Source organism: Artemia sp. Qi Xiang Cuo, chromosome 12, assembly GCF_049724085.1.
Source record: "Artemia sp. Qi Xiang Cuo chromosome 12, ASM4972408v1, whole genome shotgun sequence".
Taxonomy (NCBI): Eukaryota; Metazoa; Arthropoda; class Branchiopoda; order Anostraca; family Artemiidae; genus Artemia; species Artemia sp. Qi Xiang Cuo.
The window spans coordinates 1,881,866-1,902,785 of NC_142805.1; the positions used below are offsets into that span (position 1 = coordinate 1,881,866).

General features: G+C 35.3%; 1 protein-coding gene across 3 annotated transcripts in view; it reads right to left on the minus strand.

The window, feature by feature from the left end:
* The window catches only part of mxt (Eukaryotic translation initiation factor mextil), a 75,019-nt gene that overhangs the window by 7,135 nt on the left and 46,964 nt on the right, over positions 1-20,920 (minus strand). For 2 of the 3 annotated variants that reach the window (XM_089097635.1, XM_089097634.1), the window contains 2 exons: positions 17,379-17,533; positions 14,424-14,587 (listed from right to left, as the gene is read on the minus strand). In XM_089097635.1, coding sequence (XP_088953761.1) covers positions 14,424-14,587; positions 17,379-17,533 — 319 coding nt within the window. Of the gene's footprint in view, positions 1-14,306; positions 14,588-17,378; positions 17,534-20,920 lie in introns of all 3 variants that reach the window. The other variant, XR_016142502.1, reaches the window with a different exon arrangement.

Genomic DNA, 20,920 nt, shown 5'->3' on the forward strand with positions numbered 1-20,920 from the left:
ACGAGCTTCTTTGTTCTGCGAAAAATATCGATCCCAGGGTCTAACTTTACATATTTGCCCCTGGGTCCTGGGGGATTGTCTCAGCATCAGAGTTTTTGTTACCGGACTTTTGGAAAATTTTTAATTTAATGGCTACCTAAAATTTTTTATTGGATGCATTTGGCGGAAAAGGGCGTGGGTCGGGGGGGGGGGGGGGAGCTGGTTGCCCTCTAATATTTTTTGACTCGAAAAAACTTAACTAGAACTTACAATTTCTATTTTAATGAGCCATCTCTGAATTTTTTACGAACATCCCTTCAATAAGAACCATATATTCCCCAAGGGCATAACTTTCAACACCTGCCCTCGGACCCTGGGGGGCTGTGTTGACCCCTGAGTTTTCGTTATATGAACTATTTTGAAAAAAAGCTATCTCAAAGTTCTTATCGGAAGGGTTTGAGTAAAAAAGGGCGTGGAGGGGAGGGGGGCTAGGTGCCCTCCAATCTCTTTTGACTCTTAAAAAGTGAACTAGAACTTTCATTTTAAAATCAAATGATACTTTTTTGAAGCTAATACGAGTATCTCTTCCATAAGAACCATATATGCCCTAAGGGCATAACTTATAACGCCAGCCGCGGGGCCCTGGGGGGTTGTGTCAACAACGGAATTTTTGTTATATAATCTTTGAACTATTTTTAACAAAATAGCTATCTTAAAATTTTTATTGGATACATTTGGGAAAAGAGGGTTTAGGGGGGGGGGAGCTGGTTACCCTCCAATATTTTTTTACGCTTAAAAAGTGAGCTAGAACTTTCAATTTCCAATCAAATGAGTCCTCTCTGAAGTTTATACGACAATGTTGTCTATACAAAACCTTATATGCCCCCAGGGCATAGCTTATAACCCTTGCCCTGAGGGCTGTGGGGGAGTTGTCTTCCCCAAAGACCTAATTTCTAGAGCTTAAAACTACGTTTAATAAAATGGCTATCTCAAAATTTTGGATTGGATGTGTTTGGGGAAAAGGTAGGTGTGAGAAGGGGGTTAGTTGCCGTCCAATCACTTTCGACTATTAAAAAGGGCACTAGCCCTTTGAATTTCCAATCGAATGAGCCTTTTTTGAAGTTCCTACGACACCGCCTTGTATAAAAACCTTATATGCCCCCAGGGCATAACTTAAAACCCTTGCCCTGAGGGTTGTGGGGGAGTGTCCTCCTCAAAAACATATTTTCTATTTGAAAATCAACTACGCTGAACAAAATGGCTATCTCGAAATTTTGATTGGATGTGTTTGGGGAAATGATGGGCGTGGGGGGGGAGGGGGCTAGTTGCCCTCCAATCACTTTCGACTATTAAAAAGGGCACTAGCCCATTGAATTTCCAATCGAATCAGCCTTTTTTGAAGTTTCTACGACAATGCCATCTATAAGAACCTTATATGCCCCCAGCGTATAACTTAAAACCCGTGCCTTGAGGGTTGTGGAGGAGTGTCCTCCTCAAAAATATAGTTTCTATCTGAAAATCAACTACGCTGAACAAAATGGCTATCTCAAAATTTTGATTGGATGTGTTTGGGTGAATGATGGGCGTGGGGGGGGGGGGAGGGGGGCTAGTTGCCCTCCAATCACTTTCGACTATTAAAAAGGGCACTGGCCCTTTGAATTACAAATCGAATGATTCTTTTTTGAAGTTTCTACGACAACGCCTTCTGTAAAAACCTTATATGCCCCCAGGGCATAACTTAAAACCCTTGTCCTGAGGGTTGTGGGGGATTGTCCTCCTCAAAATTATATTTTCTATCTGGAAATCAACTACGCTGAACAAAATGGTATCTCAAAATTTTGATTAGATGTGTTTGGGGGAATGATGGGCGTGGGGGGGGGGGCTAGTTGCTCTCCAATCACTTTCAACTATTAAAAAGGGTACTATCCCTTTGAATTTCCAATCGAATGAGTCTTTTTTGAAGTTTCTACGACAACGCCTTCTATAAAAACATTATATGCCCCCAGGGCATAACTTAAAACCCTTGCCCTGGGGGTTGTGGGGGAGTGTCCTCCTCAAAAACATATTTTCTATGTGAAAATCAACTGCGCTGAACAAAATGGCTATCTCTAAAATTTTGATTGGATTTTTTTGAGGGAATGATGGGCATGTAGGGGGGGGGACTAGTTACCCTCTAATTATTTTTGAAAAGTAAAAAGGAGACTAGCTCTTTGAATTTCCAATCGAATGAGCATGTTATTAAGTTCGTACGGCAACGCTGTCTATGAAAACTATGTATGCCCCAGGACTTAACTCAAAACCCTTGCTCTGAGGGTTGTGGGGGAGTGTCCTCCTCAAAAATATATTTTCTATCTGGAAATCAACTACGCTGAACAAAATAGCTATCTCAAAACTTTGATTCGATGTGTTTGGGGGAATGAGGGGCGTGGGGGGTGGCTAGTTGCCCTCCAATCATTTTCGACTATTAAAAAGGGCACTAGAACTCTCGATTTCCAATCGAATGAGCCCCCTTCCGTATGAAGTGCCTCTGGGGAAAAAAATAATAAATAATAAAACATTGGAGCCGTATGGCCTTTACTATAGGCAACGCTACAGCGTAAAGACACTTGCTTATATTTAGATATTAATTTAAAACACTTTTTCCATAAAACAAGTTTTTCAAAGAAAAGTAAAGAGCTCAATTAAACCAAAAATGAGCAGAAATAAATTCAGTAATCTTCCAAGCATAAAACTACCACAAATCACTATGAATAATAATAAATGACCAAGTCAAACTCAATACGAGCAAAAATTAACATGAATACGGTAGACAACCCCCATGCCTTCTCAAGACAAGAACATAATTAGCACGTTACTGAAAATAAAATACATAAAAACTGTTTTCACTTTTTTGAGTTTAATAAATAAAAAATTATTCAGACTTTCAAGAATAAATATCAGTATATGTAATCCGAGATATTTTTTTTTTCAATAAAGGGCAAATTTCGTTTTGGTCTTGAGAAGGCATGGGCATTGTCAACCCTACTCATGTCAATTTCTGCTTTTTTTTAGTTTTACTTTCGTATTTATTGTAATTTCTGTCCGTTTTGGGTTTCATTTATTTATTGATAGTGGTTTGTGGCAGTTTACTGCTTTGAAGATTATTTGACTTTATTTCTGATCATTTTTGGTTTAATGGAGTTCTTTACTTTTCTTTGAAAAACTTGTTTTGTGGAAAAAGTTTTTAAATTAATTTCTGTTAGTTTTTTACTGACATAGTATTTTTCATGGAAAAAGTTTTTTTTTATATCTTTTCGGATTTTTCTATAAGAATCCATAGTTTGGCTTGCTATTTGTATGTCGGAGAAACTTTTTCAACAATTTTCAATCTCAACACAAATAGTACTATTTAATTTAGTTTTATTCCTCCTCAAGTTGATCAGAGAAATAAAACTTAATACCGTTCCCAAAAAATTCTATCTATATCCTTTGACATCCTGGATACGCTTACACTCGTTTGATTTTTTTTTAAATTGGAAGAGCAGAAGCAGTAATAGAGTAGTAATAGTAGTAGCCCTGAAAGATTCAACTTAATAACCCCAGTCGTTCTCGAGATATTGCTGAGGTGTCTTATTGGCAACCACACACACAGTACTTTTTGATCTAGCTTTAAAGCAAGATTTAGTTTTAAAGCATAATAGTCAAATTATATAGCTATGGGGGTTGACATACACAATATCCCTAGAGACATAGTTAACGGAGCGTTGTACTATGCTGAATAAAACGGCTGTCTCAAAATTTTGATTGGACGTGTTTGGGAAATGAATGAGCTTGGGATGAGGGCTGCTTGCCCTTTAATCACTTTTGACTCCTAAAACAGACACTACAACTTCTAATTTCCAGTCCAATTAGCTCCTTTAAAGTTTCAATGATATTGCTAGCTATTAGAGTGGCGCTGCCTATGATACTGGTTATATACCCTTTTGAATACCTGCATATATATAGTTTTTTTCGTCTAATTGAAACTCCCCCTAAACGTTCCTGCAAAATTTCACCTTAATACCCTTAGAATTTTTAGTTACAGTAACTGTACTGGTAGTATTAATAGTATTCACATAGTACCCTCTGGCTAGATTAAAATTAAATAAAAAAATCAAGTTTTTTTTAACTGAAAGTAAGGAGCGACATTAAAACTTAAAACGAACAGAAATTATTCTGTATATGAAAGGGTCTGTCCCCTCCTCAACGCCTCGCTCTTTACGCTAAGGTTTTTTATTGTTTTAAAAAATAAAGTTGTGAGACAGAGTCAAACTTAAGCGTAAAGAGCGAGGCGTTGAGGAGGGGACATACCCTTTCATATACGGAATAATTTCTGTTCGTTTTAAATTTTAATGTCGCTTCTTACTTTCCGTTAAAAAACTTGTTTTTTTATTTAATTTCTGAACATTTTTTAATTAATTAAGCTTTGATTTTGGCTCACCGTACATGAATAATTAAAACAAAATTTGCATATTAATTTAATGGCTTTCTCGAAATTTTGTTCTGACGTAACTTACGAATTAACTTACATAACGAACTTCTACATTCGTATGTTTTATTACGTATATTAGGGAGTTCACCCCTTGTCAATACCTTGCTCTTTACGCTAAAGTTAAAATTTTGTTCGAATCAAATATCCCTGAATCACAAAGGCCGGTTAATTAGAATAGATAGCTCTTTTGAAAGTACTAAAAAAAACTTTAGCGTAAAGAGCGAGGTATTGACTAGGGGGCGAACCCCCCTCATATACGAAATAATTTCTGTTCGTTTTAAGTTTTAATGTTGCTCCTTACTTTCAGTTGAAAAAACTTGTTTTTTTATATTTAATTTCTGATCGTTTTTTAAATAATACTGGGAAATCCGGTGCCCCCTTCATAGAAATGTCCCTTCCCCCAAGGAAACATCCTCAATGGAAAGATCCTCCCCCGTAACCCTCTTCTCTGACTCCTCCCCCACCAGAAAAAAATCCCTCCTGAAAACGTCTGTATACTTCCCAATAACCAATACTTTATGTAAACAATGGGCAAAGTTCATAACTTGCAGCCCTTCCCCCGGGAACTGTGGGGGATTAAGTCATCCTCAAAGACATGCTAATTAGATTTTCGACTATTCTGAACAAAATGGCTATCTCAAAATTTTGATTGGATGACTTCGGGAAAAAAATGAGCGTGGGAGGGGGGCAAGTTGCCCTCCAATTTTTTGGTCACTTAAAAAGTGGTACTAGAACTTTTAATTTCCGTTCGAATGAGCCCTCTCACGATCGATACGATCACCCCTGGAGAAAAAAGCTTTTGATGGGTAAGACTAAACTTGATGAAATATATATTATGTTCGCCCCAAAATTTTCGCCTGAACACCTTTAGCTTTAGTAGCAGTAGTACCAGCGGTAATAGTAGTAGCAGTAGTTGCAATAGGATTAATAGTAGTAGCTTTAGCTTTAATGGCAGTAGCAGTAGTAACAATAGTAGCAGTAGTAGTACTAATATGAGTAGTTATAATAGGATGCAAGTACTGTCTTTTGGTTAGTTTAACATCCACCGTAACAAGCCCCGTAAGTTTCAACTTCACCCACCAATCTGTTCCTAAGATATTACTAAAACACCCTTTTGACAACCTGCATATAGACGGTGTGTTGTTATTCAGTTCACCTTCCCCCTCAAAATTCCCTGAAACTTTCACCTTCATGCCATTAAGCATAGTTGTAATAGTAGTCACAGTAGCAGTATCAGTATTAATAGTAATAGCACTAGTAGCATCAATAGTATTAACGTACTGTCTTTTGCTCAGTTCAACATCCTTCTCATCAAGTCCTGGAAGGTTCAACTTAATACAATTAGCTGTTGCTATGGCATTGCTGATGTGTCCTTTTGATAACCTTTACATTCATTAAATTGTTGACATTTTTATTATAATGCTCTTAGTCATACAAGTAGTTGTTATAGAAGTAGTAGTAGTAAATGTACCAGCATAAGTAATATTAGTAGTAGCCTGCACATATTGTCTTTTGGTCAATTGATCTTCCCCTCTAAGCATTCTCTGAAAGTTCCAACTTAATACCAAAAGAAATTCTTGAGATACGCTCTTTTGACAATGTGCATACACATAGTGTCTTTTGATTTAGTTTAAATTTCCCATCAATATTTTAAATATAGTAATGTTGTAGTTGTAGAAGTAGCAGTAGTAGCATGTAAATATTACCCTTTTGGTCAATTGGTCATCTCCCTTATCATTTCCTGAACGTTCCCAATTAATACACTCAGTCATTCTTGAGTTAAGCCCTTTTGACAACCCATATACACATAACGTATTTTGATTTAGTTCAACGCTCCCTTCAACATTCTTAGAAAGGCTCACCTGAATACCCTTTGTCTTTTGGAAAGTAATAATAATCTTTATGGAAAGTCAATAACATATGCTACATGTAAACAATTAACGAATTGCCTAACCTAGAGCCTTTGCACGGAGGGTTGTGGGGGGGGGGGGGACATCCCCAAGGACATAATTTATGGACCTTTTAACAATGCGGAAGAAAATAGATGTCTCAAACTTTTGATTGGATCTTTTTTAGGAAATAATGAACGAGGGGGGAGGCTTGTTGCGCTCAAATCACCTTTGATTCTTAAAAAGGACACTATAACTTCCCATTTCCAATCAAATGCCCCATCCGAAGTGTATATGTCCACCCATTTCATAAGAACCTTGTATGCCCCCAGGGCATAACTTGCAACCTTTGACCCAGGGATCTAGTGGGTTGCGTCAACCATGGATGCATTTTTATATACCCTTTGGCCTATTTTGAACAAGATGATCATCTCACAGTTTTGATCCGATGCGTTCGGAAAAGAGGGTGTCGGGAGGGGGGTATTGACCTCCATCACTTTTGACTCTTAAAAGGGAACCAGAACTCTCAATTTGTAATTAAGAGTCCCGTCTAAAGTTTATACAACCACCCTTTCATAAAAACCTGATATGCCCCCCGGGGCAACTTATAACCCCTGCCCCCAGGTTCTGAGGGGCTGTTTAAACCCTGAAGGCCATGTTATATGACCTTGGGATTACTTTGAATAAAATTGTTTTCTCAAAATTTCTATCGGATGCATTTTGGGAAAATAGGCCGTGAGGGGGGGGGGGGCTAGTTGTCAACCGATCACTTTAACTCTTAAAAACGCCACGTGAACTTTTGATTTCCAATCCAGTGAGCCCCCTCCGAAGTTTATGCTACCACCCTTTCCATAAAAAACTTATATACCCCCAGGGCAAAACTTACAACCCTTGCCTTGACGGCTGTGTGTGTGTGTGTGTGGGGGGGGGGGTTGTCATCCTCAAAGACATAATTACTGGACCTTTTAACTACGCTGAGCAAAATAGCTATCTCAAAGTTTTGATTCGATGTGTTTGGATAAATGATGGGCGTGAGGGGTGGCTAGTTGCCCTCCATTCACTTTCGACTAGTAAAAAAGAGCACTAGAACTTTCAATTGAATGAGCTCCTTTCGAAGTTAATACGACAACTATTTTCCATAAAACCTTATATACCACCTGGGCATAATTTACAACCCTTGCACAGAGTGTTGTCATCCTCATAGACACAACTACTGGACCTTTCAACTACGCTGAACAAAATGGCTATATCAAAATTTTGATCGGACGTGTTTGGAAAAATGATGGCGTGGGGCCTCCAGTCACTTTCAACTATTAAAAGAGGAACTAGAACTTTAAATTTCCAGTCGAATGAGTCCCTTTCGAAGTTTATAATGAGTCCCTTTTCGAATTTCCAGTCGAATGAGTCCCACATTTCTATAAAAACCTTATATGCCCTCAGGGCATAATTTACAACCCATGCCCTGAGAGCTGTGAGGGGGGGGGGGGGGTTGTCATCTTCTAAGACATAATTTCCGAACCTTTCAACTACGCTGAACAAAATGGCTATCTCAAAATTTTGATTGGATGTGTTTGGGGAAATGATAAACGGGGTGGGGGGCTGGCTGCCCTCCAATCCCTTTCAACTATTAACAAGGGCACTAGCCCTTTCAATATCCAATCCTGCCACATGAAGTGCCTTTGTAAAAAAAAAACGTTGTGTCCACATCGCTCTTTACTTAGGCAGCGCTATTGCGCTGCCTATGATTTTTGTATGTTCTTTGGACTCAGTTATGCTTGCCAAATGTGCAGCGTTCGTGGCCAGTTTATATATTTCTATATATTTCATTTTCTGTTGTATAAGAAATGTTATGCAATTAAAAATTATTCCAAATTATTTAATTTTTGGGTAGAGAGATGTAAATGCTCAAGGTTCCAAGTGAAATTTAGCAATCCCTGCTGAATCAATTAACAATATCTGAAAAACACAAGTTCCTAACGATTCCGTCCAAATTCAAAACACGATTACTACCCTATAGCTACTTCTATGTTAAAATTGACTTGAATTCTATTGACTTATTTTTGAGGTGTATAAACCAATCACATTTTCCCTTTAATTTTTTTTTAAGCTTGCGGCAGGCCAATAACCGCTTTTTTTTATCCATTCGCGATATGTCATATTTCGAATCAGTAAAAAGAAGGCAAAACTTGTTTGATTCTATTGTATAGAATTTTTGATTTTATATAAAATTGCAATTCTTAAAGCTAGTAAAAAAAAACAAAGAAAAAAACCCACTAAGTTTGACTTACAATTTTTTTTTTGTTTGTTTTACAAGTAACTCTTACAGCCAGGGATGCTCTCACTCCGCGACTGACTGTGATTCAATTCAGTAATTCCAAGCTCTCCAATGAAAATACCAAATAGCTGAAGCGTTCAGACATTTTTTCGGACTAAAGTCATCTAATGGGAACAACTTATTTTTAAAGATTCCTTTTCACTTCCTGAAAACTAGAAGAAAACCATGGTCACACTCCCCTTGGAAAGGTATCCTTTTTCAATTGAATTATTACTTAAGCTCTACATGGACGGAATGGATTAAAACAAGTGCAAAGTAACATAGTGTTATAGAGAAGACGAGAAAACCAGGGATAAGAGTAGTTTATACACTAGGCACGATAAGGATGGCGATCCTATTTTTCTTATTCATCCTATGCTTTAATACGCCATCTAAATTTCTACCTTGAATCTTCGACCGTAAAATATAGATTTGTATTAATATATACTGTGTGCTCGTTTTCACGCTATCCCTTTCAAACAAATCTAGAGTTATCACAGTATGTACTATAGCAGGACCGAGAAGCATAAACGACGACACAATTCAAAACTCAGATTGGATGGACTCAACCGTAAGCAAACTCGACTCAAGATAAAATTCAAAATTCAATTCAACAGAAAAGCCCAACCACGCAAAATTCAGCACATGCAAAAAAAAAAAAAAAAACTTGTTTTTTCAACAACCTATTGGTGGTGTGAAGTCGGAAGGGAGGGGTGCAAATCCAAATTAGTGCATTTAGAGGCGATACACTTGTCAAAATTAAATTAAAATTTCGTGAGCTTTGCAGTTAAATAAATGTGTTGACAAAATATATAAGGAGACGGTCCTATGCTGGCGCAATGTCTAGACGTCCCCCCTCGGATAATTTACCCCCATATTCTCCCTGGATAATTTCAAATGTTCTGTAGAAGGGAAATTGAAAGTTCTACTCACTTGTTTCAGTCAGAGGCAACGGTATTACGTAGCAAAGAGTATATAAGGGTACAACGTATCATTAATTATTTATTTTTTCACAGAAACACTTCATAGAGAAGGTGCAGTCGTATAAAGTTTGGAGGGGGCTCATACGATTGAAAATCGTAGTGCCCTTTTTAAGAGTAAAGAGCGATTGGAGGGCAACAAGTCACACCCAACCGTTTTTTCCCATAATGTATCCGACCAAATTTTGAGATAGCCATTTTGTTCAAAGGTCAAATAACCATGCTTCCGGGCTTGACGACCCCTCTTCCAGCCCCTGAGGCAAGGGCTCTAAGCTATACAAGTTGCCCATTGTTAATAGATAAGGTTTTTACGGATAGGATGGTCATATAAACTTTGGACGGACCCATTAATTGGAAATCAAAAGTTCCCTTGCATTTATTGAGGCTCAAAAGTGATCGGAGGGCTACTACCCCCCTCCCACGCCCCTTTTCACTATTATTAGAGAGGAGAAATGCCTCAAAGGCAGAAATGGATATTTAATCCCTCTTGAATTTTGGGAATATTTCTCGTCAATGCTGTTATTATGAAACTAAAGAGTAACATTAAACCCCAAAATGAACAGAATTTATTCAGTGTAGAAGACAAACTGCCCCTTCCTCATCCCACCTCCACCTCGTGGTCGTAGAAACTTCGGAGGATGCTCATTTGATCAGAATTGAGAGTTCTAATCTTATTTTTATAAGTCGGCAGGTCATCTGCGGTGGGGGTAGGAGGATGTCGTGCTGGAGGATGGTGGGAGGACTTTGCTGATACTTTAGACCTTGTAAAAAAAGTTGTTTATGGCCAGTATTTTTCTTTTAAATACAGTGCGTAGCTGTTTTAGCCTCAGGCGGCTTGGTGCTGCGGTGAGTTGTTTGTAGCAGTAGAAAGTGATTGGAGACCGACCGGCCCCTGTCCTAAAACTGTTACTGATATCTGGTCCTTTTGTTACCCCTTATGAAATGTGATCGACATTTTAAGGTACCTATTTTGTACTTTCTCTGTGGCTGCCCAATTGTGTGCCCTTTTGCTGCCTAATTTTGTGCTCGAGTTGAAATGGATAATCTTACTTCCAGATGCATATAAACTATCTATCTACGGTTGAACAAAAAAAGATAAAACCAAGATTTGAGTAATTCAACTTCAATTTGAGCTAAAAAAGAAAACAACAACCAGACCAACAAACAAAACCAACAAAGACACCTAGGCTATTATTCAACTAGGCTAATCACTTACAATTTAACAGAAACACAAATACATCACATTGGCCTAAGGGTTAAGAAAAGTTAGGTTCTAGACGTCCCTCTAAACTAGCCCCCTTAGACACCCGAAGTGCAAAATAGTCGCCAGGGTACCATATCAAATTTTTGCCATGAATTTTTTTTTTTACATTGGTATATATATATATACATATATATATATATATATTTATAAATTTAATATATGTTAAAATTTCATATAATTATATAAATATGGTTATATAATAGGCATAGGTATATAATTATTTTTTTATTATGTAATTTTACTATGTAAAATTTTTTTCTCTTGTTTTTCCTGATCTTCCCATTGTGGAAATAAATATAAAAAAAATAATTGAGGGAATGTTATTTTGGGATGGGGTCATATCATCAGCCATCTTTTTTATACTTTTTTACCTGTAATATTTTAAAAAACGAGGATCCTAAACTAATATTCTACTATTTTTGACAAAAAATAACATTTTAGTTCTTAAGAGAATCAATAAATAATTGAGAACACGCGAATAAAGTGCAAGGAAAATTTTAGTTCAGAAATGACAGGTAAAAACGGAACTCAAAGGCACAACTTCTATATCAATACTAATCAACATATCCTGTCTTTTCTCAGTTTTAGCTCAAATTTCATTTTGAATTCAGGTCTTTTAAACTAAATTCAGTCACATATAATAATAAACTACTGAAGATTATTCATTTTTTCTTATCAGAAAAAAACTACGTAAATTAATCAATAAAAAAAAATCCAGCAGAAATGCTGCGTCGAATGAAATAGAACTCTAATACACTAAGGAACGGACACGAACAAGACCGTATTCAGATGGAGGGGGGGGGGGTTTGACCCCCCCCGAAATCTTTTCCCGATCCGTAAAAAACGTAACAAAAGTGAATATAGACAAATTTTTTATGCGTTTTTTGAGACTTTTTTTGTGTGCAGAACCCCTTCCGAAAAAAATAAAAAAAATACTTTTGTAAAACCCCCTCCGAAAAAAAACCTGGACACGGCCTTTGGGGGTGATGATACGATTTTTTTAACATTTTTGAAAAAAACTACTTTAAAATTTTATGTATTTGTCTTGAATAAGTTGTAACACTTAAAAAAAGTGAAATATTTCAACAAAAATGTTTAACTAAAATTAGACGATTCGTAGTAGACATGATACAAGAAGTCTGATAAAAAAAATGCTTATTCCTTTTGGTAATGTTTTTTGTTAACAAAACAGATTTGCGAACGTGAACACTTAGGAGCCCCCCCCGCCCCCCGAACTCCGTTTGCCAAGTCTGACACATAAGAGGTGCGAACACCATTATTGCGGTGTTCTACTATTGACTATTGAACTACTGATTAATACAAGTCAGTTATTGTTGATTAGTATCATGCTTCTAGCTTAGAAGAAAACAAAAAAAGCTCTATTTACTCATATAATAACAGCGTAAATAGAGATAAAAACTAACTGAATAGAAATAAAAACAAATGAATAGAATTAATGAAATAAAAGAATAGGATAGAAAAAAAACAAATAATTACACTGAATAGAAATAAAAACAACAGTAAAACTGACAAAACACAAAGGGAAGGAAAAACACTGTACAAACAACAGGGTTGACAAATGTAGAAGAGTTTTTGAACTACTGGGTTTGAAAAATAGCAAAAAAGGCTGCAACGACTTAAAATTTCCGTTCTTGACAACAACGCAAATGGTCAATCGAAAAATTTGATTGGCAATTAAAAGCAATTAGTGTTGACAATTCTCATATTTGCAGCAAATACAAAACCAACAAATCTCTTTCCGCTCGTACAACAATAGAACTGAAAACAACTGGTAAGATGAACTAAACTAAAGGCCAAGGGAAAACAATATAAAAACAGGGAGCCAAAATTTAACAAAATTCTAAAACTGCCAAAATAAATGCCGTTATGAAACGAGCAAATCTTCAATAAAGCTATAAACGAATTAATAATATATAAATCATAAATAAAATAATAGTAGATAAAAATAAATGGTTGATACTGCATTTAACTACAAAAAATTTATTGTTCATTTTTTTAAGCATAAATTTTTCTAAAACGACTATAAAAGTTTTATCCAATAAAAAAATAAAGCAAAAACTCTCAGGATACTATTTTCTATGTTTAGATGTATTGGGAAACCGTGGAAAATATACAACATCATTCAAATAAAAAGAAAAATGATTTACTAGCAATTCTGAATGTAATAAGGCAATTTTAGGAGCATAACGGTTATATTTAAGTTTGAAAATTAGAAAAAAAACAAATGAATGTGGCCAGGGCTAATCAAATTAAGCCATTTTGGTGATCGTGGAAGATATGTGGCATTATGCAAAAAAAAAAAAAAAAAAAACTCAAAAAAAAAAAAAAAAAAAAAAAAAAAGACAAAAAACAAATCATCAGAAATCCCGAATATAAAAAGTTATTTTTAGTGGTAAAGGAATTATATACAATATTACAAATGAAAAATAAACCATCTTATAAGATACGGAATTGCAATAAAAAAAGAAAAAAAGGTTATAGCTGTAACGGTTTTCAACGGTTTTCAAACCGTTGAAAACACCCAAAGGCAGAAACAGATTCATTAGAGATTCTAAATGTGACAAGGATTGGAAGCGCTTTGAACGACTAAATAATTTAAAACTGATACAGACTAGTGCAGAAATAAACAGTCAAATCGTTTGTACAATAACATTTGAAAAAAAGCAATATACAGTATGGTCTTTGTTGTAAAAAACTATTTTCTTGCGGAATCAATCCGAATGTCAAATAGTTGAAAATTATTATTCATGAAAAAAATCATAAAATATTATCAACTAATATTTTATAGTAATAGCCTCAACCGATCAACAATTAAAGTGGAAATTTTCCTTAAAGCGACAGCACTGATTTTTTCCTGGCGATAGATTGACTTTGAAACAGATAGTTAAATTGGGTCTAAATTTTCTGCTTAATTTTCGACATTTATTTGATTTTTGACTTTTTTTCAGAGGGAAAAGTTGCTTTTATCCCCTCCCATTGCGGGTAATAACTAAATATATTCAATTAGTCTATTCAAAGACATTCTATTAAAGCTAAATTAATAAAGATTATAAGTTATGATCCTACTTGGCCTATTCACAGAAATTAACCAAATTTAAAATTACTACATTCAGTGTACGTTTCTCACAAGCAATTTATAATACAAAACTCAAAGAGTATGGTAAACTGATAAGAGATTGTTGGCACTGTGACACGTGTTGGTAGCGCACAGTGCAACATTAGCTAGAAAAAGTAGGAAACTGTAAAGCAAGCTTAATTTTAATTTCGTAGAATTTGGAGTTAAATCGAAGACCAAAAAAAAAAAAAAAAAAAAAAAAAAAAAAAAAAAAAAAAAAAACTCAGTGTTTACCTTTGAGTTTACTCTCTTATCAGATAACTATATTCTTTAATCAAATACTAGCAGTGGATTTGGATGATTAAGGTTGCGTCGTGCTAAGGTTAGTAATCACCGGGCGTGCAAATATACCGTTTTGATAATATCCGGATGTTCGGATGAAAACCGTTCAAAGCCCGTTGGTTTCCTTTTGCTAAGAACTGATTCAGCGCAAAGAAGCAAGAACTGTCGCGTATAGACTCTTCGATTGCGTTTTGGGAGAGTCCTCACTGGTGGAAGCAAAGCGGCTTCTGATTCTGCAAAATAATGGATCAGGTATTCCTTGAAAAAAAAAGGGTAAAATAACATAATATTAGCAACGCAATAGTAAGGTTCGAAGAAAATACAATAAACAACGAAAAATTTAAAAGAATAGCCTTATTTAATAAGATACAGACGCACTAACAACGTGGTTAAACAGAAAACACAATAACTACAAAAAAAAAAAAAAAATGTTGTTTATTAAGATTGAATAGGCGACACAAAATATAAACACAATTACAAGGTTGTTAAAAAGCCTTGCTTCTTGGAGTCTTAAAACCGTAAACTGAATTAATAAGGAGTTAATAAGGAGTGTATAAGGAGTTGCTTTAAGGAGTCTGTGAAAGGCCTTGCTTGTAAATGATCAATTTCAAAGAGGCAAAGTACTTTGTACTCACCCTGAGAAACTTTTTCCCCACAGTTCCAGCGTTTCTTTAATGAGACTACATCTGAAATGGTTCTACCAATATCTTTAGCTTTGTCTTGAACTTGAAGGCTAAAAGTATTTACCTTTCGTGTTTTGTTTGCAAGAAAAGCTAAATCTCACAACCAAACTGGATACCGTATTGTAGTCCAGGGAATATTTGTTTTTTGTGTATTCACTTGTTTTGGTCCCCTCTTTTTTTGTGTATCTTTTATTTTTTTTTAAATGTATTTATTTAATTTTTCTTTAGTTGATTTTGACTAGTTTTTATCTTGTTAACTTTTTAATTGACATTTTACACTTCAATTATTGACTCCCGATTATTCATTCTAATTCTTCTAGTTTGTTGTCGTTTTGGCACTCTGCCAGTTTTCCAGTTTTATGTTTTGTTTTCCAGCCACTGTTACAACAACAATTTCATTCGGCAAGATGAATGTTTAATTCCAGTCTAGTTCATGTCTACCCAAATTTGAAGTTCATATGCCCTCATAATTTTAGTTTATATCTATGATTAACAATAAAATAATTTCTTAGACAACACTGCGTTTCCATTATAGGATTTTAATAAATGAAAATATAGAAAAAAACGGGTATAATACTGAAACAAAGCAGTTTACAGTGTTTATTATAATTTCATTTGTTAAGTAGATTTTTTGTCTTTATCATGTGTTTAATTAGATAAATCCATTTTTCCCGTTGATAAAACGTTGCTCCGTTGGTCCCGGACGCGGAGTCAAAATATTCGGATTTTTATTACTTAGTTTTTTTTTGTTCCACAGCTTTGTTTAAATATCATACCCGTTTTTCACTATGTTTTCTGACTTTTTAAGTTTAGAACGTTTTTACATATTCCCTAGTTTTTTTACTCTTTTGGTTCATATTGGTTTTACATGACTGACTTTGAATTATTGAATATATTTTCTTCTTGAATGCATTGTTTGCCTAGTTGATCTATATTGATTACATGAACATACACTAAGTGACAGATGCGCAAGACCCTAGCCCAGCGTTCAATATAGCTCATTACAGTCAATTGTTCTTGGTTTTCATTACTGACAGTCAACTTTCAAAGAGATTCACTTTCAAAGAGAAATTCACTTTCAAAAACCATTCACTTTCAAAGAGAAAGCTCTTCATTGGCTGTCAGTGGTGAAACTCATTTGCAATCGACCAAAATAAGCTATACTGAACGTGAGGTAATTCTGTTGTTTCAGTGAGCTATTAGTCTGAGATGAGCAGCACTAATGGCACTAATTGCCAGCCCGATGGTTGGGACTGAAATTTCCCAGCAAGGTATAAAAAATTTCTTTGCGCGATAAACGGGTACCGATCGACAGTCCCGTGGCCCCTGATCTAGAGCATCAGTCTTAACCTCTGGTGGTACACATTTACTGTATACCCAAGCCGTCTTTGACTCCACCTCAACTCCCCACCACACAACCACCCACCTCCACCCCACACCTCTCAAGAAACGTTTTCTACTCGAGGCCCTGGAATGAAGATGTTACCTGGCCCTGTGTAAACGAAGTTTCACGTAGAGCTTCCCCATCCAGATATTTATCCACTGAAGAATTTCTACTAGGGCCCGACCGACCGATATTATTGGGCCAATATGAGGGTTAGTGTCATTATCGGATATCGGAAAAAAAATATCGGCTGTTGGCCGATATTTTTTTTTGCGCAACTTTCCCAGAATAAGGCACCAGATTTCCTAAGGTAATTTTTGCTTGCCTAGTCCTTGGGGGCGGAGCCACCAGCTAAGCCTGATTATAGTGAATAGAGCAGCACAGTTGAGTCAGCACAGCACATATGAAAGCACATGATCTGACATGAACCTTAAAAATGAACACTGAAATATAAACGAAGATAGAAAGCAGCTTCTGAATTTATAACAAAGGAACACATTTCAAATGATAAACCACAACAGCAGTCAAAAATCTATATTTAAATGAAGAAATTTATACATTTTATTTTTAAATTCTAATCTGTCCGAATTTCATGGTCGAAATTCTTGTTAGCCGAAGCGGTTTTTTGCCAAAAAATTATTGCCCACAACTTTGTTAGGACAGTGGAAATACATTTAAGACATCTAGCTTTTTAGCTTATGTTTAAAATATCAAATGAAATAAAGGGTGTCTAAAAAAGAAAGCCGGTATGGTCGAATTTACCATACATTTACGAATAAATTTTACGAACCACAAATATTGGCAACGAGAACAAAGGCACAGTAGCAGAACATAACTTCAATGACCCGTGATAACAAAAAAAATGCAAAAACAATGTTGTCAACAACAATAACAAATAGAAATAACGAGCCTTTTAAATCTGTCGGTCTTTTTGAGTTACCCTTTAATATTACTTACTATTATAATTCACTGGCTGCGGATATTTAACCCTTTCTTGAACTTGGGGCACTGGTTGAGCCTTGGGTTGAACCACTGGTGGATTGCTAGCAGTATTGGCATTGGGAGCTGGATCAGAAGTCAGACTGGGTTCCATGGTATGTCCATCATCAGGGCTGTAATATAAATACTGATCAAGATTTACCATTGTCTAAATACATACCGTACCTGATATCATCTATAATTCTCATCTATAATCAGTCAGCTCAGAAACCGTATAAATAAAAATTATAATGAAAAATGGGGAGGGGTTAGAGGGCCAAATGCCTCACTTTGGGGCGTTTAATTATCACGAAAAAAAAAAATCCCTGTACGATTTCAAGAAGGTGTAACATATCCACACTTTTATGAAGCTCTGTTTTATACATGGGCTATTTTGGGCTTTTGCCCCAGAGGCTGCATTTATAATCCCATTCACAGAGGCAGATTATTTTTTTACTCCTTAGCTGTTCTGATCAAAATGTACACTTATTCGAGGATACTTATTCAAAGTTCAAGAGCACAAATTTAAGAGCACAAGAGCACAAATAAACTACTAAATTAACACATGTGAACAACAAAATCACGTAACATCAACAAGTTCTATTTCAACGAATTCCATCGAGCGTCATGGGAGACGTAACCGGGAAACGTAATAGGCGTGAGTATAAAACACAATAAAACATAAAAATAGAGCCAATAAAAATGAATCTCATTGTAAAATTTGTACTCTGAGTTAATCATTTTTGTCTGTGACGTATTTTCGTAACCCATTCACATTACTACCAGAAAAAGCAAGTCACTAAATACTTTTTTAAAGCCTGATTGGTGATATTAGTGAAGCCTTACTGAAGCCAGGCGGAGCCTAAATTGACATGTAAAATTTTAAACCAGTGAAAAGAACGAAAGGATAAATGCCAACAGACTCATGTGGAAATTTTTAAGTCAATCTAAGCCTAGGAAAAGGACAGCAAAGAATTTTTACTGATCAATTTGAAACTTACAGCAATGAGCTTAATGGCCAAAAGGCACTTAATGTAAAAAAAAAGACACAGCACCCCTCCCCTCATGATGCCCTTTACAGTAGCCTTAAGAAATGTATTTACGATTTATGATAAAATTAAACAAGAAAATACAACGACTGTTTTTGAGTCTCAGGATTTTTACAACTAAAATCTGTTTCTTTCTGACTTTACTCCATCCATTTTATTGCTGTCATGTCTAAGGTCCTATTTGACATTTTTCACAATTTGGAGATACCAAAACCGCTGGCCAAGTTGTTCCATAAAGGAAAGATCGACAGGGCATGGCAAAGTTTTTGGCTCAAAGAAGCCAAATTTTGGCAAAGTTTTTGGCTCAAAGAAGTCGATCTTCTTTGCATGGCAAATAAGATCGACAGGGCATAGTTTTTGGCTACAATCTCAGAAGTCACAGCTGCAAGTCAGATAGGCATGTAAGTAACGATATTTAACAATCCCGTTACTAACGGTTATGGGGGGCTTATAAGAGAAAAAACAACCAAAAAAAAAAAAAAAAATTTTGTTTTCGATTAAATTGTCTGGCTTATAAAAAACAACTCTCTCTCCTGCGTTAAAATTTTTCAAATATCTGTCATAGTTCTCTTGTTTTTCATTCAGTGTCTCGTAACATTGTTGATAGTGATCAATCCTTTTCATAAAGTCAATTTTTTTTTGAGGCACCAGCTTCAAAAAAAACTTTCAAAGCCATTTGGGGTTTCTTGGGATCTCTTTTTAAAGCTACGCAATCGTTTTCCTTTCAGAAATTGAAATCACAACACTCATTACTACATTAATTTTGCCTTCTTATTGCACTAAAAAATACAAAGGAACGGCAAACGCTGGATGACGTTAACAATTTTTTAGTCGGCACTTGGTCCAATTTCCATTATTCTAAGTTACCTATACTCTTCGCTCGTTGCCGAAAAGGGTAGTCAAGTAAGTAAGTTTTGCGCTGGAAGTTTACACAAGAAGTTACGCTGGATGTTACCTTTACTCCCAACAATGACCTACTAGATAAGATGTTTATTATCTTCTCTTTCTATTAGCACAAACAATTCCTTAGAATTCTATATAATGGAATTGGGTTTTAAGTCATACAAAAAAACCCGACCTGCAACTGTTATATTTAGTTTTCTGTATTGAAATTTTAAATTAAGATTATTAGAAATTTTTAATTTTAAATTAAAATTACCAGATTATCGTTAAAGGCCGAGAGTTAAATTACTTGGGTTCCGAATGTATCTTACTTCATTTTTATCTCTTGGGTATCTCCAAGTAACTTTTTAACAAAACTCAATATTGAGTTATTACGAATATTTATATCAAGTTCTTCCAGTTCTAGTTCCAGTACTTACTTTTGTATTAATTATTCCTTAGAAATTGCTGGATTTAGCGTAATTGTTTACAAACAATTTTTTCCCGTTGTTCTTCCTTATTACCCGCAAACACACAACTTCAGAAAGAGGACATTTCCAGAAGCTCTAATTTACAGCAGGAATATGAGAGACTTTCCTATTAAGAATTCCATGTCAATTTAGGCAGAATCTACCAGCAACTGTTAGGTCTGAGACCTGACACATGCACCGAGGGAGAAGGCGTTGGGTCCGTACTTCGATTCGAGAATACAAAATTTTGTGACTTGTCTTGTATTTCAACATAATTAAGGAAAGGTGATAAGAGTGAGTGTGGTAATTATCGAGGCATTAGTCTGGTCTCTGTAGGTAGCAAATTACTTAGTAATATGATACTTTTTAGACTGATAGAAGCTCTGACTCGAGAATTCAAATTTTTGGAACCCGTCTTGTATTTTCCACGTAACTGGCCTATTTTTTTAAGTTCTAAAGTTAATTGTCCTAAAGCCCTAAAAAGTTTGCTCTTAAAGTTTTAAAAGCTTTTTTTCCTAAAGTCCTAAAGAGGCAAAATTAGTATAGTAATGAGTGTCTGAATTCAATTTCTAAAAAAAAACTAATGCGTAGCTTTAAAGAATTCCAAGAGACAGCAAACACTTATAGCTTTGACATTTTTTTTTATTTTTTTTTGAATTCATAAATTTTTTTTTTTGTTTTTTTTTTTTTTGCAGAGGTGTAATTATTTAATAGAATAGGCTATATAGAATAGTAAATCTTTTCAAAAAAGATACTATTCAAAAGATTATTTAAAAAGATACTGAAAAATACTGACATCAGTAATTACTGAAATAACGGATCAGCCAAATACTTAAAGATTACTGAGTATAATATCATATATTATATTCAAAAATACAGCATATTATTAAAAAAAACTGCTGTTACTTTTACAAATATTCCTTTTTCAACAATTCCCCATCTCCTTCTCCGAAACATGAAACAATGGTTCCAACAATAGGGTTGCAAGACATACAGTTTACAAATTTTAAGTCCTGAATTAAGGGCAGTCGTTGCTATGACAACATAATTAAGTAATGGCCCCGTAAAATAGTTGACGCCAGGATTAAAAATAGCCGTGGTAAGCCAGAAGGCACACACG